This window comes from Acartia tonsa, chromosome 7 (genome assembly GCF_053477335.1).
Source record: "Acartia tonsa isolate MP-2025a chromosome 7, ASM5347733v1, whole genome shotgun sequence".
Taxonomy (NCBI): Eukaryota; Metazoa; Arthropoda; class Copepoda; order Calanoida; family Acartiidae; genus Acartia; species Acartia tonsa.
The window spans coordinates 43,109,947-43,131,820 of NC_137266.1; the positions used below are offsets into that span (position 1 = coordinate 43,109,947).

Here is a 21,874-nt window from a genome sequence, read left to right on the forward strand (position 1 = left end):
GAGCTAAGTAGCCACTAAAGATTTCATTTTAGCACTTTCCTTCTTGGGGCTAGCAGTTTATAACAGCCTCCAAAACACTAAAATTACAAGTTATAGGCCTATTTTTAAAGATATCAAGATGATTTTTTTAATTTAAAATTTATTCACATAATTGAGATACATAGCCACTAATCTTTCTAGGGGCTAGTGTGGTGAAACTGCCCCAAAAACTACTAAAACTTTAAGTTCTGGGCTTTTTAAAAAAATATTGGGCTGATTTTGTTAAGTAACTGAACTAAATAATCATTCATTAAAGTTCAACATTTTATCTTTGAGAATAAGCTCAGAACTCATAATATTTGTAATTGGGGGATGTTGAAATCTGTAATAGCTACTTAGTTCAATTATGTGAAAAATGTTTACATTAGAAATATTAGCTTGATATCTTTTAAAATAATCTCATAGCTTATAATTTTAGTGTTTTATTGGCTTTTTACCCCACAAGCCCCTAGAAGGAAAGTGCCGAAAACAAAATTTTTAAAGTTTTACAGGTAGATCAAATCATATAAGAAAATTTTAAAAAAAGAATCATTTGATAACTATAACAACAGCCAGGGCAAAATCTTTAGTGGCTATGTATCTCAGTTATAAGAATAAATTTTAAATTGAAAAAATCATCTTGATAGGCTCATAACTTATAATATTTGGTTTTGGGGGGTGTTAAAACCCACTAGTACCAAGAAGGAAAGTGGCAAAATGAAATCTTTAGTAACTACTTAGCTTAATTATGCAAAACAAAGATTACAAAAAATTAGTTTGATATCTCTAAAAATAAGTTTAGACCTTAGATGTTAGTGTTTTGGAGCTGTTTTACACCACTAGCCCCTAGAAGTATAGTGCCAAAATTCAATTTTCAATATTTATTCTGGTAGATTGAATCATATAAGAGATCTTACAAAAAGAATCATGTTAATATCTATAACAACATACCAAAAACATCCGGAGCAAAAATTTTATACTGAATTTCATTGCCAAAAAGTGTATAAACTCTCCCTCCCTCCCTCCTTGGTTCTTACTACAAACTTTACACATTTCAAAGACTATTTTTAATTAAGCTAAAATTGAATGCACCCAAAATATATAAATATACCTATATAAAATAATTATATAACTCCTAGGTGCTAAGCAATACAATTTTAAAAAGGTTTGTGTAACAAGTATCAAACTTAAAATTCATGAAAAAACTGCATTTTTAAAACTTGTGTATACTTCAGAGGATAGCTCAAAAAATAATAATAGTACAAAAACGTTATAAACCAATATAAAAACTAGAGGTTATGAGCTTTTCAATGGTATGCATAGCATTTTTCTACCACTTCTAGGTGTTGAGCAGTGACATGTTTAAAATGTCTGTATATTTCTTTGCAGGCTTTACAATGTGAATTTTAGGTTAAAAACAGCTAAAATCTTTTTCTCGGATTTTCTCCCAAGAAGGAACGCTTTTGATTTCGTTTTTTGCATTTTTCATTAGTCTATATATGTATATATCAGAATCTGTAATAATCCCAGAGAGCCTGTTTCAAAAAACTGCTTTTCCCTTCCGGCGACCAGTGCAATGTTTTACCCAGGAAGATTACCAGGTAAGACAATGAACGTAAAATTGATGTTCAACCTTAATTATGATAAACAAAATTGATAGCAATTCTGTTGCTTAATATCATTGGTGGAAAATTTTTTTTAACCAAATCAAGATTTATTAATATTTATTTATAGCATCGTATTATAGACACCTCTCCGCGGAAATAAATAAAAAATATAAGATCCAAGAGGCTAACAAGACTAGTATTATTTATAATTTTTATTTTAATATTCTTGTAAATTGTCAGTAATACACTGTCCATACTGGAAAAGTCCTTGAAGTTTTGAAACTTATAAATGAGGAACCTAGTAAAAAAGTCGGACTCTGATTATGACGTAAAAAAAATAAGCCAATAAGAGGCAACTATAAATTTTACTATTGGTCATTTACAGTGTATACTGGCCTCTCATTAGCTAATTTTTTTTACGTCATAATCAGAGTCCGACACTTTTACTAGGTTCACAAATGAGGTATAGTGTTTATAAAACTTTGGGGACCAGTATAATTTACTGTCCAATATCCCCTCCATCCCAAGGAAGGAAAAATATTATACTTGTGCCCAAAGTTTTACAAAACCTACATATCTGTGTTCTCCAAAACTTTGGACACTTTTATGACATCTTGATAGATTGGTACAAACTAACAGTGTTCACACTTTTCCTCCAATTACTTTGGAAATGATAATAAAAGGGTAATATTGTCTATCGTAATTGGAGGTGTACGTTATATAACAATGTCTTATCCCTGTAAAAGGAAGATGATTAAAGTCCCTCTACAGATTATGACGTCATACTGCAGTATAGCCAATGAGAGGCCAGCATACACTGTAATTGACCAATGGTAAAATTTATGTTGGCCTCTCATTGGCTATTCTATTGTATGACGTCATAATCTGTGGAGGACTTTAATCATCTTCCTGTAAAAGTATAGATTATGTTAGATGCTTTGTTAAAATCAAACATGCGTGAATTAAAGAATAAAAAAATAAATATCAGAGATCTTAAGTGATAAGACAATGGACAATATATTGATCTACAACCCCCCATCCCTCCCAAAAAAATATATCTTCTGTAGATTAAAATTGTTGGTTGAAAAGTTTGGACACTACTCTTTAGGAGCCAACCAACCACAATTCAAAAAAGTCCCCAAAGTTGTTGAGCTAACGAATAAGAAAATGAGCATTTACAACTTTGGATACCAGTGTAATTTAAACTTCAATGTTCCTACCCATCCCTTTGCATAATATAAAATTTAAGAGGAGTTCCAAACAATATAATAGTACTTAAAATCTTTCATTCATTAACAAAATAAATGAAAAAATATACATAAGTAGCGCAGCAAAAATTTGAAAATTTAAATATTTTTACCACAAAAACATTAATTCCGTTTTATCGTATTTTAAACGATAATGTATGAATTACAGTATGATTTTTTATACTGTAAATAATAAATTTTCGTTTGAAATACCACAAAATAAGGTATCGCATTTTCGTAATATTGCACCTACGGGAATAGATTTAAAAATTATTCTGTCAAAATTTGTAGTTTTGCCATTGTACAGACAGAATAATTATATAGTAGCTTCTTCTTTAATAACAAAAGAAAAAAATATTACATTTTTTATAATAGCGTTTTTACTGAAGAGTTTGGTTGAAAGTTCGTTTTTTTGTTCTTCTTTTTTTTGTCATAACTGTGCGTCATTCAATTTCTGAAATAGAATAAATATTAAGAATTATGAAGAACTTTTTTAAAGAGAGTTTTCAGTTAAATTGCTGGCTGGTACAGGGTCTAATCAGTCCTTTCCCTTAAAGTTTGTAGCGAGCACAAAACCCCTCACTTCCACAGGCCCTTTAACTTTTCTTTTTTAAAATTGAAATTGGAGTGTCGAATTTCTGTTCTTTTTCTCGTAAGTACCCCTAGAGGCTTCTGGGTGCAAGGCTACTAGTATTTTATAAAGAAACTAGCGGCTCGCCCCTAGCCTCTAGGGGCTTTGCCCCAAGAGGTTTGATCAAACCAATTTTTCGTATTTTAGATTTAAAGGAAAATGTTTTTAAAAAATTTGGGGGGGGGGGAGGGAGGGGGAAGTCGACCACAATATTTTAATTTTAGTTTTAAAAAGAAAATATTTTTTTGAGGGGGGGGTTTGGGGTGTTCTTACCCCCCAAGAAAATAGTTATAAACCTTCCCGGGACCTACGAGAAGCTACCCTATAAAGGAGAACCTGATCAGTTCAGCGGTTAGCGAGATCTTTCGCTACAAACAAACAGACAGACAGACAGACAAACAAACAGACAGACATCGTTCTACTTTGTATTATAGATAAGAATACCATGTTTAGAAGTAAACTACAGAGAAGTTTAACTTGCTATAATTTTGAAAAATGAAATTTTTAAGAGGGAAAAGAATCTGGTTGGTATATTACTTTTTTTTTTATTGAAAAAATGATTTATAGAAGTTGCAGCATTGTAGAAAAATAGAGACAGAGGGATAGGTCAATAGATATGAAATGCAATGTTTTGTTGTACTGGCTTTTTGTAGGGAAAAGGTTGATGCAACTTTTGTTATTGTTGCTGATTTTTAAGGTTTTGGGAGAGAGCACATAAATGCCGTTATTTACTATTTTGTATAGCAGATAAAGCTACTCATAATTAAATTATAACACCAGCAGACAATAAAGTTTAAAATAACTAAGCAATTAAATTTTAAAGAAGTTGTGGCAGTGCCCATACATCTAAAAGCTCTGTTTTTGATGAGGAAGGGTTGTGCAAAAATAGCCTTAAACTATCATGGGATCTATTTGAAGGTTGTTTTTATAATAAATAATTTTCCTAAAAGTGAGTAATTTATCTATACCTATATCCCTGGGAAAAATTAATTGTTTTGTGTTCGTACAAAAATATTTATGTATAATATCAAGTGATTTCATTACGGACTAATATTTTCCCTCAATCTCAATTTAATAAATATAAACTAAATTTTTTCATGAATAACCACCTAATTTTCAAAAGGAAGCATTTTTATAACTAGGGTTTGTACGTATGTACATAACGGTTAGCTCTATTTGTTAATTTAGGCATGTTATAATTGTCCTACAGATTATTAACTTTGGATATTGATTCCTGTAACAATGAGGTATGATTTAGAAAGAATAGCAAATCGTTACCAGTAAGTTCACACGTCCATTTTAATTATGGCAATTTAAACTACAATTCTTTTGTATTATAATTATCCTATACATCTGATTTTTGGAGCAATGATTCCTAGGACAACGAGGTACATATTTATTTACAATTTATAAATAACTTGAATAATGTTTTTAATATGTAATTGTAACTTTGGCTGTTTTTTTCTGTTTTCTTCAACAGTTTTGCAAGAACACCCTAAGAGAAATTAATTGTTGAGTCTGTGTCAAAATAACAGTTTTCCAAACAACTTTAGAACTTTTCAAGGGAGGAAAACATTTTTCGGGAGGGAGAGGACAACAATTTTCAGGGAGGGAGAGGACAACAATTTTTAGTGAGAGAGAGAACAATAATTTTTAGGGAGGAAGAGAACAACAATTTTCAGTGAGAGAGAGAACAATAATTTTCAATTTTCAGGGAGGGAGAGAACAACAATTTTAAGTGAGAGAGAGAACAATAATTTTCAGGGAGGGAGAGAACAACAATTTTCAGTGAGAGAGAGAACAATAATTTTCAGGGAGGGAGAGAACAACAATTTTCAGTGAGTGAGAGAACAATGATTTTCTGGGAGGGAGAGAACAATACTTTTCAAGGAGAGAAAGAACAACAATTTTCAGGGAGGGAGAGGACAACTATTTTCAGGAAGGGAGAGGACAACTATTTTCAGGGAGAGAGAGGACAACTATTTTCAGGGAGGGAGAGGACAACTATTTTCAGGAAGGGAGAGGACAACTATTTTCAGGAAGGGAGAGGACAACAATTTTCAGGAAGGGAAAGGACAACAATTTTCAGGGAGAGAGAGGACAACTATTTTCAGAGAGAGAGAGGACAACAATTTTCAGGGAGAGAGAGGACAACTATTTTCAGAGAGAGAGAGGACAACAATTTTCAGGGAGAGAGAGGACAACTATTTTCAGAGAGAGAGAGGACAACAATTTTCAGGGAGAGAGAGGACAACAATTTTCAGGGAGGGAGAGGACAACAATTTTCAGGGAGAGAGAGGACAACTATTTTCAGAGAGAGAGAGGACAACAATTTTCAGGGAGAGAGAGGACAACAATTTTCAGGGAGGGAGAGGACAACAATTTTCAGGGAGAGAGAAGACAACAATTTTGAGGGAGGGGGAGAACAATAATTTTTAGGGCGAGAGAGGACAACTATTTTTAGGGAGGGCAAGGTGACAACAATATTCAGGGAGGACAACTATTTTCAAAGTCTTCATTTTAGTATTTGTGGAAAATTGTCTGTATTAAGATGACATAACTGGTTTTAATCCGCCAGATATTAATCGGTTTTGAATCCATACTAGAAAAGTTTTATTTTGATTTTTAAGGGTGTAACATGAGGGGTTTCAAAGTAATATATCAATATTATAGATGTATAACAGATAACTACCTGCCCCCCTTTTCCAGGGGCCTAAAAGTTTGCAGATGTATTTTTCTTTTAATGCTAATACATAATAAATTTTATATTTTGGGCATTGTTTCTAAAAATTTTACTGTATAAAACTCGGTCATTTGTAAGCATAAGCTGCCAAATCTAAAGACCGATAGAATTGTGTTATGGGGTTCTTTTTATAGGTCCATACAATTATTCAACCCTTGCCCCCTCTATTTTCTAATTTTATTTTCAAAAGTTTGAGAGGGATAGTCAAATTTTCCTTTATACTTGGACGTCTATAGCTAAGAACCTGTTTCCAGCCATACTGGAAAATTGATATAAACCTGCAGTGCACATTGTCTATCTGTCTCTATCCGTGAACTGAATTAAACTTTTACATTAGTCAAGAAACAAATTCCAAACCCAACAAATAAATACAAACAATGCTGGAGGATATCAACATTTAACAATTTTTTAAAAAGCTTGAAGTCTAAACCAGAGATGGGTTTTTGAGTCCAGAATGACGCGTTTTTTCGACATTTTTTAGACCTGTCGTCTTCCGTCAATCAATCATTATTATGAAAATGCCTCGTAGGATATAAACAGAGTATACAACTTACAAATTCAAAATTTTAAAATTATTATCTTTGCCATTTGTGTAATGTCTAATAAAGCTCTAAAAAGATGCATTAATTAAAATACAGCAAAAATGGATTTAAGATTATTTATTGATTGTAATCCACCCAAAAGTATTTAGATAATGATAGATTTATTACCCTAGATGATCTAGCAGACGGATATATCTTTCATAGAATCAATTCCATAAGAGACAAAATTTTTGGATGATATAATTTCTCCGAGCAAAGTAATTGAACTATATATAGCTGACTTTTATATAAGATAAAATGAAACAAGGATGACAACATCCAAAGTAGGAAAGCACACAAAAAACATGGATTGATATTCAGTTCTCATAAAAACGAAAAGAGAGAGAGAGAAAAAACTCCAAGAAACTCACGAAACCTTTAAAAAGTAATGTTTACATCTTGTGAAGCATGCCCGACAGACAGACGGACAAAACAATGTATAGATAAGATGCGCATCTGTCTTTAAAATCTTCACTAAAAATATTAGCTGTCTAACTTTAAAAGCAGCCGAGAAAATCGCATTTCAACCATAGCGTTACGGACGGAGAGACAGACAAAGTGAATTATAGAGTAGCTTCGCTACTAAAAAACTACATTCTTTATAAATTGACATTAATGGCATCTTGACAATTAATTAAAATTTAATTAGAGATTTCAAGTATTTTTTAAAAAGTAATTAAGATGAAAATTCTGTCAGAAACAAATATATTTTTATTTCACAACTGTGATTCGCTGGAAAGTGTTATGTGTGACGTCATAAAAATACGTCTAAAAAAGAGGGATAAAAGGAGAAGTGGGAAAGGAAACAACTAAAAAAAAGATGGATTTAGACGTATTTTTATGACGTCACACATGACACTTTCCAGCGCTTCGAAAATTGTTTGTTGCAAAGAGACTCTATAATGCTCGTTGTCATTGAGGTTTGAGGTTAAAATCTTTGACCCACTGAATCATTTTTACCGACAGGGTGATATGCAATTTTCCCCCTTTTTCGTATTTTCAGAGGCAAATACTTAGACAAACAAAGAATTCGTTTTTATCAAAACAAGAATAAAAATATCCAGATGCAGAATGATTTGAAAATTTTCCTCAAAGTGCCTTGCAAATATGAAATAAGGGGGGAATTTTTTTACTTTGTTTATGACTATAGGTCAGGTCAGGTTAAGTTATTTAGGGTACTGGATAGCCCTGCAGAAATAAGTTGTAATGGCAAATTAACCCTCGCCATTTTTTAATAGTAGGGGGATTTTAGTGTTTGATAAGCACCAAATTGAGAAATCACCACTGAATTAGGCTATATAGATTATAGATTTTATGTTTAAATGTATTTTCTATCTTTACTTAAACCGTTTAAGAAAGCTTTTAAAAATCATTAGATTAAAAAAATCTGTAAAGTAGACGGACATACACTCTATTAACAAACTGACATACAAAATATATATAAAAAAATGCTTCGCGTCAAAAAAAGGGTGAAAATATAGCCACTTTTCTAGTGTATTTTGCATTCTTTTAACAAATACTGCTTTATTCTTTTAGGGAAAAAAATCCCCGAATATTAAAAGTTAAAATATATATAACACGGATAATTATGTCCATATGTAGCGCGACTAAGACAATGTAAAATGAAATGCATACAGTAAAACAGGGATCCTAAGGGATAAGACAATGGACAATAAATAAATTGATAATATTCCTCTTTTGAAAAATTAGCTTGAAACCAACGAATTAAGATTTGTTAATAGTAAAAGTAAAATTAAATAATATTCATTTATAAACACGTTATCTCCTCAGTTGGCCTAAAAACTTTTGATAATCTATTTAACCTTAAACGGTTGCTTCAAACTAGCCGTTTTCAAATATTACAGCCGATATTTTGAAACTAGAGCGTTGATTTATCGCCCATTATCTTATCACTTGATATCCCTGATTGATAAAAGTCGCTAAAAAAGTTGTCACTACTGACACAATATCAATTTGACTTCAGTCCAATGTGTTGACATAAAAACAACACAACGGTTTGATAGGTAGGCTTCCCATTGGTCGGGGCATAGAAAGGCCAAATCTTGAAGTGTACTTTACCTCAAAATGGCTAGCGCACACAGACCCCAACCCCACCCCCCCTTAATTTATTTTAAAAATAAATTTAGGATAATATGGTGGGAAGTTTTTCTTCTAGCAAACACCTTCTTCTACCCTACTTAAAATAACCTAAACTTCAACTATTTCAACACCAGAACCCCTCCCCCCCACACTCTTATTTTAAGCTCATTTAAAATAGGGGGGGGGATTCAGTGATTAAATAGGCACTTTAAGGGAAACTGCCTGTGGATGTTGTTGATTGATTGACAGTCAGTGCATTCTTTTCTTAAACAAAATTCTTGAGAAAAAAAAATCTTCCAACCAAATTTAGCCTCTTCCACTCCCCTCCACCCTCCCACATTACTAAAACCCAAAAGGTTAAGAATATCTACATACATCGATGACGTAATATTTGGCATCTTATTTTTTGCAAATCGTGTGGATTTTTTACTTTTTATACACCAAAATGTGTGTTTTAACCCCTCAACGCCCCCCTTCCCCCAATTGGAATGTTTATCCCCCCCCCCCTCTCACCTCATCTAGCCCTGGGTAAAAAAAAGTTACAGACGGACCGACCCTGATGAGAACTTAATAAGCAGGATATATAATTTAAAAGTTTAACCAAATTTTAAATAAATTTGTTGCAATATTGCAAAAATTCAGATTACTGTCTAAGGACATACTAACATTATTACTGGATTAATATAGCGATGTTTTGCTTTTAATATTTTACTTTGTGTTCTTAGGAATCATTATTCTAAAAGTCAGATAAATCAGATAATTATATCATGCCAAAATTGTTGTCAAAAATGATCTTTTAATAATTATACAGTCCCTATGCTTACTAAGTTGTACCTAACTGTTGCAGAAATCATCCTTTAAAATTGGAAATTGATGGGACAATTCTAACATTTATGGAAGAACTTACCAAACCTAAATACACATAACATTTGCTTTTAAAAAATCTAAGAGATTTTCAAGGCATATAAAAATGTCTGAGACTTAAAAGAAAACAAAAAATGTCTGACTGCCAAAATCTATTATGAAAACAATTTCAAATCGAAACCATTTTAGATTTATGGGTTCTTCTAATGTTATTTGACCTGAAAATTCATCCAAAGCAATAGAGATATTCTAAAGACATACCCTCTCAATCTGCCAATGGGACAACAGACAAAGTACATACATTCCAGACATGTCATTGGTTGAAACATTTTACAGATTTTGGTACGTAAGTGTATAATTTTTTCATTTAGTTCCTATAATGAGTCAGATATAAATTGCATAGACGTCCAAGGGGGGGGGGGGGGGGTAATGGGGCGATTACCCCCCCCCCTCCAAAAAAAAAAAATTTTTCATTTAAAATTTACCCCTACCCTGGGGGTGCCGTAGGCACCCCCAACCATTTAGGAGGGGGTATTTACCCCCCCCCAAAATAATTTTTTGGGGGTAAATACCCCCCCAAAATAATTTTTTGGGGGTAAATACCCCCCAAAAATAAAAAAATTTCTAATAAAAAAAATTTTTGCGCGCTTCGCGCGCATTTTTAATACTATAAATTTAATAAAATTTAAATTACCCCCCCCAAAAAATTTTACCCTGGGGGTAAATTTTGGGGGGGGTAAACTAAATTTACCCCTGCCAACAGATTTCAGGGGGGGTAATTACCCCCCCCCCCAAGCAAATTTTACCCCCGGGGTAAAAATTTTGAGGGGGGTAAAAAAAATTTGCGGCGGGCTTCGAGCGCCATTTTACCCCCAAAAAAAACGAATTACCCCCCCCCCCTAAAAAAAATTTTATTCCCCCCCAAAATAAAAAGCTTGGACGGCCCTGATAAATTGTCCTATATCCTAGGATAAAGCTTTTCTTATTTCATGTAAAAATGTCTTTCCTTGTATTGTATAATGTGAAGCATATGATAAAACAATTAATAAGTTAGTTATGAATTTAATTTCTTGGGATAAAGTTAGCTTTCTAAAAATTATTTAGTAAAAAAAATAATAAGTTTTTTGTCTGCTAAAAATCCCTTTTTAAGTTTGGGGTCAGATAGATCATCTATATATATTACGTCTATTTTCAAAGCAAAACCATTCTTTACATCATGTAGATAACAACCATATTTGTTATTAAGAAGTAACAGCAAAGTATTATACTGCAAAAATAAGGGAAAATATGTAAAAAAAATCTGCTACTAGGTTGAGGGGTTGATTTTAATAGTTACTTCTCTAAAAAATTTTATTTGTGAAATATAATTTTTTCTGGGGGCAAATTATTAAGGCGAGGCGAGGCGATAAATAACGATTACCTTTACGAGTCCAGGACATCGTCAATGTCGAAGATAAGATGACTGCCGTAGGCCACCCAGTACACCATGTTGAACAACAAGAATAGGATGGGCATAGCAACTAGAGATAGATAGATAGATAATTAGATAGATAGATAGATAGATAGATAGATAGATAGATAGATAGATAGATAGATAAATAGATTGATAGATAGATAGATAGATAGATAGATAGATAGATAGATAGATAGATAGATAGATAGATAGATAGATAGATAGATAGATAGATAGATAGATAGATAGATAGATAGATAGATAGATAGATAGATAGACAGACAGACAGACAGATAGATAGATAGATAGATAGATAGATAGATAGATAGATAGATAGATAGATAGATAGATAGATAGATAGATAGATAGATAGATAGATAGATAGATAGATAGATAGATAGATAGATAGACGTCGGCCAAAAGTTTTCAAATTTATCTCCTTTTTTTAATAGGCACTATAAAGATCCTTAGATTTAGAGTACCCAAAGTATTTAAGCCAATGAATGAGAGAAACTTTGGGTACCAATATAATTTACAGTTCCTTTTATGATGATAAACAAGTTTGAACCAACCAATCGAGTGTAGTTAGTTTTGAAGCTAACGTAGTTTTCATAAAAAAAATATCTAAAATCGGGGATCTTAAGGGATAAGACAATGGATGATATTTAAAGCAATATATATTATGTACAAACATTATAAATAAATCAATTGAAGCATATATATCAGCATATTGTGATAGAAAAAGAAGTTTGCGCAACGTCTTTTAAGAAAAAAAACTTTTGATATTCTTTTTACTGTCAGTTTACTCTCCCTCCCCCCCCCCACCCTCTTTAAAAGTAGAAGGGATGAGACTTTGGATAATAGATTAATCTCCCCCAGTAATAACAAACCAAATTCTTCTTTAAATATTTTAAGAAAATTAAGGACGAACCCCAAACTGTCCCACTTTAAGAAAGACGATTCCAGTGACGTCACATATGTGTTTCGGGAAAGAAAAAGGGAACAGGGGAAGAAAATCTCTTCAAAAGAGATGGGAGAAAAGGGAAGAGATTTTCTTCCCCCCTTCCCTAAACGTATATGACGTCACTGGAATCGTCTTTCTCAAAGTGGGACAGTTTGGGGTTCGTCAAATTAAGGGGAAAAGTTTATAAATTATTATTTTGCTTCAAAGGCATAAATTTGTTCATAAATTTTCAATTTCTTTAATATTACTGAAAAATATACTATTACCAAAAGACTTACAAACTCGTTCTCTCTCTAGTAGGCAAATCGACTTTATATTGTTTGTTTTTTTTTAAAAAATGCTAAACTTTAAAAATAATTTTAATCTCTAAAATGAATATTTTTGCTTGCCAGAATTGGAGGTGTACACTAATCTATTGCCCTTTGTTCTATTTTTAATGTAAAAAAATGTTATATTCACGGGGGGGAGTGAAACATATTCCCCCATTGCATATTTGGGGATTTTTCCAAACTTTTTTAATACCATTCATGAAATTGTAATAAATAGGATAGCTATCACATCTGCAGATGTATCATGTCAGATGTGCGACATAAATAGCAAGAAGGTAAATGGCAAATAACAAATGTCATAAAATCAAAGGGTTGGTTGTTTGTAGGGCGATATACTGTGTTATTATGTACATAATTTAGCAAGATTTGGTTCAGAAATACATAATATAATAACATAATGTTAGACCATTTGCAGCTTTAGACCTTCTAGCATTACGATTTTCTGAATGTTGGTCTTTTGTAGAGTTGGTCTTTTTTAGGTATTGGTCTTTTGTAGCAACGCCTAGTTGGTCTTTTGTAGGTGTTGGTCTTTTGTAGCAACGCCAAAATAAGACCTTTAGGTGTACATTCCGTTCTCTATATAATAGAAGCTATCCGGGTTAAATAAATCAGAGAAATTTTATTTGATAACAAGATTGAAGCAAAGAGACAGAGACAGTTTGTGCTGTTGTAAAAATGTTCTTCTCTGATAATTTGAAAATCTGATACATTTAGTGGAAGTGATAGAACACCAATATAAATAAATAGGTAACACAACTGACGTCTTACAAAGTTATTATAGGTAAAAGCATGCGACATCCCAGGGAGAGAGGGGACAATGGACTGTTTATTACACTAGTTCCCAACTAGTTATAATACTGTTTTCTTATTCATCGGCTTATCAACTTTGGGGGCGTTAGTGAACTATAATTGATTGGATCATTAAGTTGAGTGTTCAAGCGTTTCAACCACTAATTTTTTGTATCACTGTTTATAATGTACATCAATTTATCAGCCATTGTCTTATCCCATTAGATAGATAGATAGATAGATAGATAGATAGATAGATAGATAGATAGATAGATAGATAGACAGATAGATAGATAGACAGATAGATAGATAGATAGATATACCTAGAAAGAATCTGTCTGCATTGATATATCTCTCCCCGCAGAGTAAAGACTTGTCCCCACACAAGGGTGTCTGTATTCATATTTATAAATTATCATATAGTCTAAAGTAAAACTATTTCCCACGTCACCTTTAAACATACTCTGCATTTTGAATTGCAGTGTAACGCGCTCAACACCCATCAGACAACCAATCCTTTGATTGCATGACCTTTGTCTGCAAAATCATAACTGTGCATGGTAATGAGTTGCGACTGTTTTTGGGCCAGGGCACTCCCCATACTATTTATGTCGCGCATCTGACATAGCAACAGTAGGAACCATTTTTAACGTATTTAGTTATGACGCGGTGTCGGACCAAGATTCGAACCTATCACCTTCCCGACGACGAGCGGATGCCCTCCGTGTTGAGTCACGATCGCGTGTTATCATAGTCTACTATTACTAGCAGCTATGCCTCTAGCTTCTAGGGGCTCCGTATTTTAAGGAGCAAAGAGGGGCTTGAAAATTAACCTAAACCATCCCGAGACTTCAATCTAAAAATGAAATAGCCTAAAACCACCCAATACGTTCAGTAGGCATTGAGGTCTTAAGCTTAAAAAAAACTCACTACTTTATATAATAGGATAATTTGTAGGATGTTTGTCTGTCTATCATATGTATTAGGATTGCTGCATCTCAAGCATCTAGGGGTTTTCTATTTAAAAGGATAGGAGGGGGAAAACAGCCTAAAACCATCCTTAATGCTAAATCGGTTCAGTAGTGAGCCATGTTTAAAAAGACAGAAAAAAGACTGAATACTTAATATAATTAATACCAAATCGCCTCAGAAATTGTTGGTCAATTCCTACCAACTGGTTTAATAGTATAATTTGAATCTTTTACTCACGTACATTTTTGTTTTCAAACAATCTCTGCACTCTCACATATAAATGACATTTGTTGAAAAAAATTATACGTTTTAGTTTTTTTTATATAAAGTTATACTAATTTTTTTTTCTCTCATCTTTATCTCTTCCAACCCCCCCCCCCCCCATCTCTCTCTCTCTCTATCTCTCTCTCTCTCTATCTATCTATCTATCTATTTATATCCTTCTTTCTCTCTCTTTGTGTCTCTTAAATAAATTGAACCTATATTTTTTATATTCTCTGTTCTCCAGGGATCTTAAAGGGACTGTAAATGAGAAAATTTCTCATCAGATTATCAAACCTTAACATCATTCGTATAATCTCAAAGATAGGGCAGAACTGTCTCTCGTTTCCTTAAAAAGCGGCTTTTTCCGCCGATTTTTATTATGTCCAAGATTGGGGAAAAATTTCCGGACTATATAAAATGTGCAGTTAATTGTCTTTTTTTCCTTTTATAGTTAAAACTATACTTTTTGACATAGTTCTCTATTTTTCCTAACGGTTAAGCTGACTTTTAACATAATCCTTGCTTTAAACAAATGCATAGTTACTTATGATAAATTGATAAAATTGATAAAATAAACAATATTTTTTATTGAAAACCAAATATAATAACAAAGCTAGAAACAGGTTTTTTTATTAGTATCCAAGTAACTTTAGTTGGCCCATCTCTCGCCCACCTTTAATTACAAATTTGTAAATAATAAAGGTGCAATATTTCTTTATAAACAGTCTGATAAAAGTGTAAACTAATTCTTCTAAGTGGGCTATTTATTGTCCAACACAATAAAAAAGGATATTATTATTTTAAATAACTTCTGAGATTCAACCCTTTGTAGACAGTGAGGTATTTTTTGTCAATAAAACGAATTTTATATAGAGCTTTATTACTTAATTACTATTAAAAAACTAATTGGCATTTTTATATCATAAAATAAATCCTTAACAGTAAGTACATAGTTTCAACTGTATATGGCAAGTTAAATATCCCTACAAACACAATAAGAAACAAAAACGTTCAGATTTTCCCTGTTTTTTCCTTTTTCCCTCCCAAAATACCATAAAATCAAGGCATTATTCCTGCATATTTTTGTTAATGGTACATTTTTGGTTGATCAGTGTAGTGAAATGTGCTTAGAAAATGTTAAGATTTGATAATCAGATGAAAATTTTTACGTTTACACTCCCTTTAAGGGATAAGACGATAATAGATTATATATATTAATGCCCCCTATCCCTCTCAAATTACCCCTTTATTGGTGAAAAAGTGAGTAGCCTATAATTTTGTTCATCATAATTGGGGATGTGCATAAATTCTTATCCCTAAAGATTCCTGATTAATTATCCATTTGCCCAGGGATCTAAAGAGATAAGATGATAATAGACGGTAAATTGATGTATATACCCAATGATAATAAACTAAAAGACTCCTCATATAGATTTAAACTGTTAACTGTAACGTTTGGACACTCAACTTATTGAACCAACAAATCAAAATTTACTAAAAGTGCACAAAGTTTAAATTCAACAAAACTTTGGGTACTAGTGTAATTAACAATCCAATTTCCATTCCCTCCCAGCATTTACCTGGTTAGTATTACACATATTCGATCACACCACCCTTTAAAATATTTAGGACTTTTTACAATAACTACCGGCTACGCTCCTATCACCATAAAATAGCCTAAAACCATTTCGAAATGTATATAAAGCTTCCTTTAAATAGGTAACTCAATAGGTGAATTGAAAAACTATACTAAATTATATAACAGAACAAGCCGCTAGAGCTCAAAAACATTGGGGACATTGAGCTGTCTATTACACTAGCCCCTAAAGTTTCATAATAAAGCAGAGTATGCCAATATTCACCCAAGTCAAGCAGAGTGTGCCAAAAAAAGATATTGACACACTGTGCTTGACTTGGTCCAGTTTTCTTATTCTTTGGCTAAACAACTTTGGAGACTTTTACTGAATTTTGATGGGTTGGTTCATTAAGTTGAGTGTCCAAACGTTTCAACGACTTATTGTAATCTACAAACGGGGTAGTTTTGTGCATCTTCATTGGGGAGGATGTACATTTTTATTTTTATTAGCCATTGCCTTATCTCTAAAAATTCCATGACTACATTTCAGGAGTAAATAACAAACAAACGGACGTACAGACAAAGTTAATTATAGAGCAGTTTCGGTACTTAAAATCTTGATTGTATCAAAGGTGAGCGTACTAAATATTGCATATAAAACCATAAATAATGTCCATAACATACCAGACTTATCATTATTATTAATGGGGGATCACACCAAAAAACAAGGATAACATTATTGTTATGTAGCGAAGCACAGAAATAAAAGCAAGGTAGTTTACACAGTAAATACTTTTCTCGTATTCATTCGAATCCGGTGGATAGGAACCGGTTCTCATCTATACGAAGAAACTTTGTCTAGCATCGTATTATATCCAGCTTTCTACGAATATAAAAATGTACAATCATAAGATTAAAACCAGTTTTTTTAGCCGGTGCCTTCGGCACCACGGGGCTAAAAAAACTAGTTTTAATCTCATAATTGTACATTCTATATCCGCGGAAAGCCGTTTATAATACGATGAAAGAAATAACTATTCTTGTATACATTAGAAATCGATTAATATCCGGTGGATTATAACCGATTCTCATCCATACGAAAAAAATATGACTAGCATCGTATTATATACGAGAAATAACTATTATCACATATGGCAGCCGAGTAAATCATATTTTGCTATATATAGCGCTAATACAGTCGGACCGACAGACTGCAGGACAAATTGAATTAAACAGTGGATTTACATTGATTGTGGGGCGAGGAGAAGGGTCATATAGCTTAAATATTATAAGCCTACCATGCATATTTATGAAAACTAAAAACTATTGATGAATATGCTAACAACGTGATTTATAATTGAAATCTTCACAAAAGATTAAAGAAGTCCATCTCTCATAGCAGCCTAGCATTTCCCATACTCCGTACGAACTGTCAGCCATTGTTAGTTGTAGAGTAGCTGTGGTATAACAAAATAAACACAGGGAAAAAAACTAGAAATATGAAACAGTGTGGATAATTGTTTTTAGTTGTTGGATGCTTTTATAATACATATCCGTGGCTTCGCCCTCAGTAATAGGGGCATAGACGTCCAAAGGTAGGAATAAACGGTTGCTCACCCCCTAAAACTTTGAAACCCCTCTTTTTACCCCCCTGAATATTTCTAAAATACATTAAATTAACCTGTTTAAACCTTCGAAACCTTTCATTTTAACCTTCTCAAAATAAAAAGCTTGGACTTTCCTGTATGGGGACATCTCCTTTAGAGGGGAATAAAAGTACACCCTCCCTAGGTATTTTTTTTTTGACCAGAGAGACAGACACATATATAATATATATATATCATACCATTTTATGACCATAGGTACCACCAAACCAACCAACGCAAAAATTTGTCCGCTTGGCATTGAGTACTTTATGATAATTTATAATTCCTTTGGTTCTTCTAGTTCAAGAAGATTCCTTCTTGGGGTCCCATTCTCTGCCGCTATCTCATACTTGAAACTATCTTTGCAGATTATCTAAACAAATGTAAATCGGTTAATAAATAAGAAAATATAACTTGGAGCAGATTTTTAGTGGATTAAAGACAAATATTTTCATTTATTTATATAGCTACTCAAAAACAAGATGAAGTATTAAAAAGTTGCTAACCCTGAAAGCTCCCTTCCGACAAAAAAAAGAAAGATAACTGCTAAAAGGAGGGGTGTCTCTGAAAACAATTATTTTTGGAGGAAAAAATATATATTTACGGGATATGATGGAGAGTAAACTGAAATAGTTGTCAACCCTGAAACTCAAAAAATGATTAATGATTTTAAAGTTGCCTACCCTGCTGACTCTCTGTTGTGTCCTGCTTGGTCTGCTTTGTTGACCAGTGTTAGGCTTCTGACTTTGAAACAGAATCACAGCATATTCTAGAATAAGAGATATTTGTGAGAGTGGGGACATTGGACTCTTAATTACACTAGTCCCTAGAGTTTTATAAAAACGTTTTTTTATTCGTTGATAAACAACTTTAGGGGCTTTAGTTAAAGACATAAAAAGACATTTGTATCAATGTATACATCCAAACCTTTGATTGCACAACCTTTGTCTGGACCTTCTCTAATTGTTTGGCCTGTTTTGAGTCAAGGCAATGCCCATACTCAATTTCTATTTTGTCGCGCATCTGAAATAGCAGTAATAGATACAATTTTTTTTTGTCTTCAGTTATGATGTGGTTTTAGTCGAGATTCGAACCTACCACACCCCCCCCCCCCCCTCGAACACGATCGAATGTGCTAGGTGTTAGTCTTGGGTAAAACGCTAAGATAATTTGTTCTGTAAGTAGCGCAGCAACAACAAAAAAGATATTGCGTTTGTCTGTTAGGATCTTGCTAACCGCTGAACCTATTGACTTACAATTAGTAAATTAAAATGTCTTCTATTTACCTCTCCCTGACTCCTTGAATAAAATAATCGTTGTGGACAAATGAAGTGTATCATTATTATAAGAACTTTCAAAAAGTTAAAGGAAAAACGTCTAGAAACTTTTTTTTTAATGTTTAATCCACAATTCACTCATGTTTGTCTGACTATCTGACACAAAAATGACTGATTCCTTTGATTGCATGACTTTTGTTTAAAAGTTCTTACTGTGCATAGTAATGAGTTGCACCTGTCTTAGACATTATAAAAATGAAAAATATCAGTAAATGTACTATCTTTAACGTCTTTAGATTTGACACAGGTCGAGATTCCAACCCAATACTTACCCTATAATTTGCAAATGTATAGCTAAGAAATAATCGATATATTATAACTTGGATGTTACACGAGATTTTCATGAACTCTTATGAAGTAATGTTCGCAGCTGGCTATTATAACGATACCCAACCCGACCTCCACAACCTTTGCCCCATCTCCTTCCCTCCGACTGGTTGAACAAACTGACCAATAAATGAGGTCAATATCAGCAAGCTAGATTAACGACAAATTTCCCCTATCGGTATATCCTATATCAATCTAAAGAAACATGTTTAAAATGTTTCATTAAGTTGGATAATGAATATTGCCATTCTTGTTACTTAAGTTTCTCAACCTTTATTTTTAAAAGCGAAGCTTTTCTATAATTAGGGTCGGTCCGTCCGTACGTCCGTCCGTCCGTACGTCCGTCCGAGATAGATAGCTTTTATTCGTTAATTTAGGCATGTTAAAATAGTCCTATCGATTTCAAACTTTGCATGGTTATTCCTGTAGTAGTTAGGTACGATTTAGAAAGCGTAGCAACTCTATAATCATTACCAGAATGTCCGTACGTCCATTTTAAACATGTTGATTTTTCTACTTTTTTAACAACAAATTTTTATGTGATCTAATTATCCGTTTGATCTGATTTTTGGTATATTGATTCCTTAGACAACAAAGAACAATTTTTTATGCAAAGCAACTCTATAATCAAGTCCTAAAAATGTAAGTATGTCCATAAACATTGTCCTGTATCAAGCAGTTTTGCAATTTACTTACACTTTTGCTTCGACTCTTATACTTTTATATTCTGATTATTCAGTTCAGACACTATACAAGTGTTAATGTCCGTTTGTCCTACCGTTTCAATGCTTCGCTTTTATGGATGTTGTCATCCTTGTTTCTGTTAACTTTAAAAGATTTGTTTATTAATATTGATTAAAACTGATTTAAGTGATACAAGATTTACTAAAAAAGCTACTCTATTTGGCTGACCGTCCTTCTCTCTACATTTAATGCCAGATTTATATTTCTATCCATCAGTCTGTCTGTCTGTCTGTCTGTCTATCTGTCTATCAGTCTGTCTGTCTATATATCTGTCAGTCTGTTTGGGGGGGGGACTTTAAATCTCTTATTTTACTCACCTAAAATTTTTTTAATTACATTAAATTACCCCGGCCCTTCAAACCTTTGAAACTCTTCATTTACTCCCACCCCCCCCCCCCCCCCAACAAAAAGCTTGGACGTCTTTGCAGTTTATCTATCTATCTTCTAAATATCTCTCCCTCTTTTACAAAATATATTTTTAATAGTGTGTACTGTAATAACCAATAAAACAAGAATTATAAATAATTATATACTTGGAAATACTTTTGATACTTTTTTGTCTTTATACTTTCTAAACTAAGAACTTATTCTTTTAATATTTTTAATATTGGAGCTACTTTATAACCCTGTTTGTCTATGTAATCAATTTGTCTATTTGTCTAGTCATTTTTGAGCTTCACAACCTATGGATGTTGTCATCCTTGTTTTATTATGACTTTTCAAAAATAAGTCATATAGTAACAAATTGATGCTTTAACGTCATTTGTATGGCCCTTCGGACCTCCAAAACAGAGGTCTTCCAAAACAATTGTCTGTGTGTCTGTGCTATCCTGTTTTTGGATGTCTATCTGCCAAAGTAGTAGGATGTATGTTTGTCCGTATTTTATGAAAGTTTGAGTAACTTGGCCATTTTCCATCGAATTTCCTTTTCTTTCGCTAGAAGCAGCTTATAGTGCCTAATAAAAAAATGTATTCTGGCCTATCATTGGTATGGTCTTGGTCATTTGTATTGCATGACGTCATTTTTTATTAGGACTATCAGCTGCTTCCTTCAGCTTGTAATTTTCAATTAACTTGTAGACGTTTTATTGGATTTGTAAGTCTTTTTATAAAAGGACGGTAATTTTTTTCTTTCCAAAAAAAGAAAAGTTTTCATTATAACTACCTAATCTTGTTTTTAAATTTGACATTACTCAGGGCTCGGCATCCGCGTTTCAGCCACCTGTAAGCCTCAGGAAAATCAATTAAAAAAATCATATGGAAGTCTAAACCTAACCTAAATATGGCAATATCTCTCTTTTTTTTTATTGAAAGCACCCTAAAGGGTTTAAATTTGAGTCTTCCTTGCGGCTGATGCGCGGCTGTCGAGCCTTGTTATTACTGACCTACAAGAGCACCAAAAACAAAGAGAATACAGGAAAGCATCCACGCTTCTATAGCTGTAAGGCCTGAAAAAAAAATGCATTTTTTATGTGCGGTTTCCCTCAGAATACCTAGTCGAGCATAGAAAATCCTCCCTTTTGGATATAATTGGGCGGGGAGGGGGGGTATATAGTAGTTTTTTTTATATTTATTTTAAGTCTGGTTAGGTTTGTTTAATGTGTACTGGGTAGCCCTGCTTGCATATAGGGAAATGCACAGGAGGAAGGCACAAATTTTCAGCAGCTAGTTTAGAGATATTT

At 32.9% G+C, this 21,874-nt stretch overlaps 1 protein-coding gene and 1 non-coding gene across 2 annotated transcripts in view; both read right to left on the reverse strand.

The window, feature by feature from the left end:
- Positions 1-2,884: 2,884 nt before the first annotated feature.
- LOC145324330 (glycine receptor subunit alpha-4-like) overlaps positions 2,885-21,874 on the reverse strand; it is a 111,020-nt gene continuing 92,030 nt past the window's right edge. Inside the window, exons 15-20 of the mRNA XM_080166945.1 lie at positions 21,578-21,640; positions 18,468-18,553; positions 18,071-18,157; positions 13,650-13,719; positions 11,212-11,311; positions 2,885-3,326 (exon numbers count right to left, since the gene is read on the reverse strand). Coding sequence (XP_080023071.1) covers positions 11,214-11,311; positions 13,650-13,719; positions 18,071-18,157; positions 18,468-18,553; positions 21,578-21,640 — 404 coding nt within the window. The 3' untranslated portion in view covers positions 2,885-3,326; positions 11,212-11,213. The remainder of the gene's footprint in view (positions 3,327-11,211; positions 11,312-13,649; positions 13,720-18,070; positions 18,158-18,467; positions 18,554-21,577; positions 21,641-21,874) is intronic.
- Positions 10,205-10,433, reverse strand: LOC145325289 (small nucleolar RNA snR11). The gene has a single exon (XR_013881429.1). It is a non-coding gene; the product is annotated as a small nucleolar RNA snR11 (small nucleolar RNA).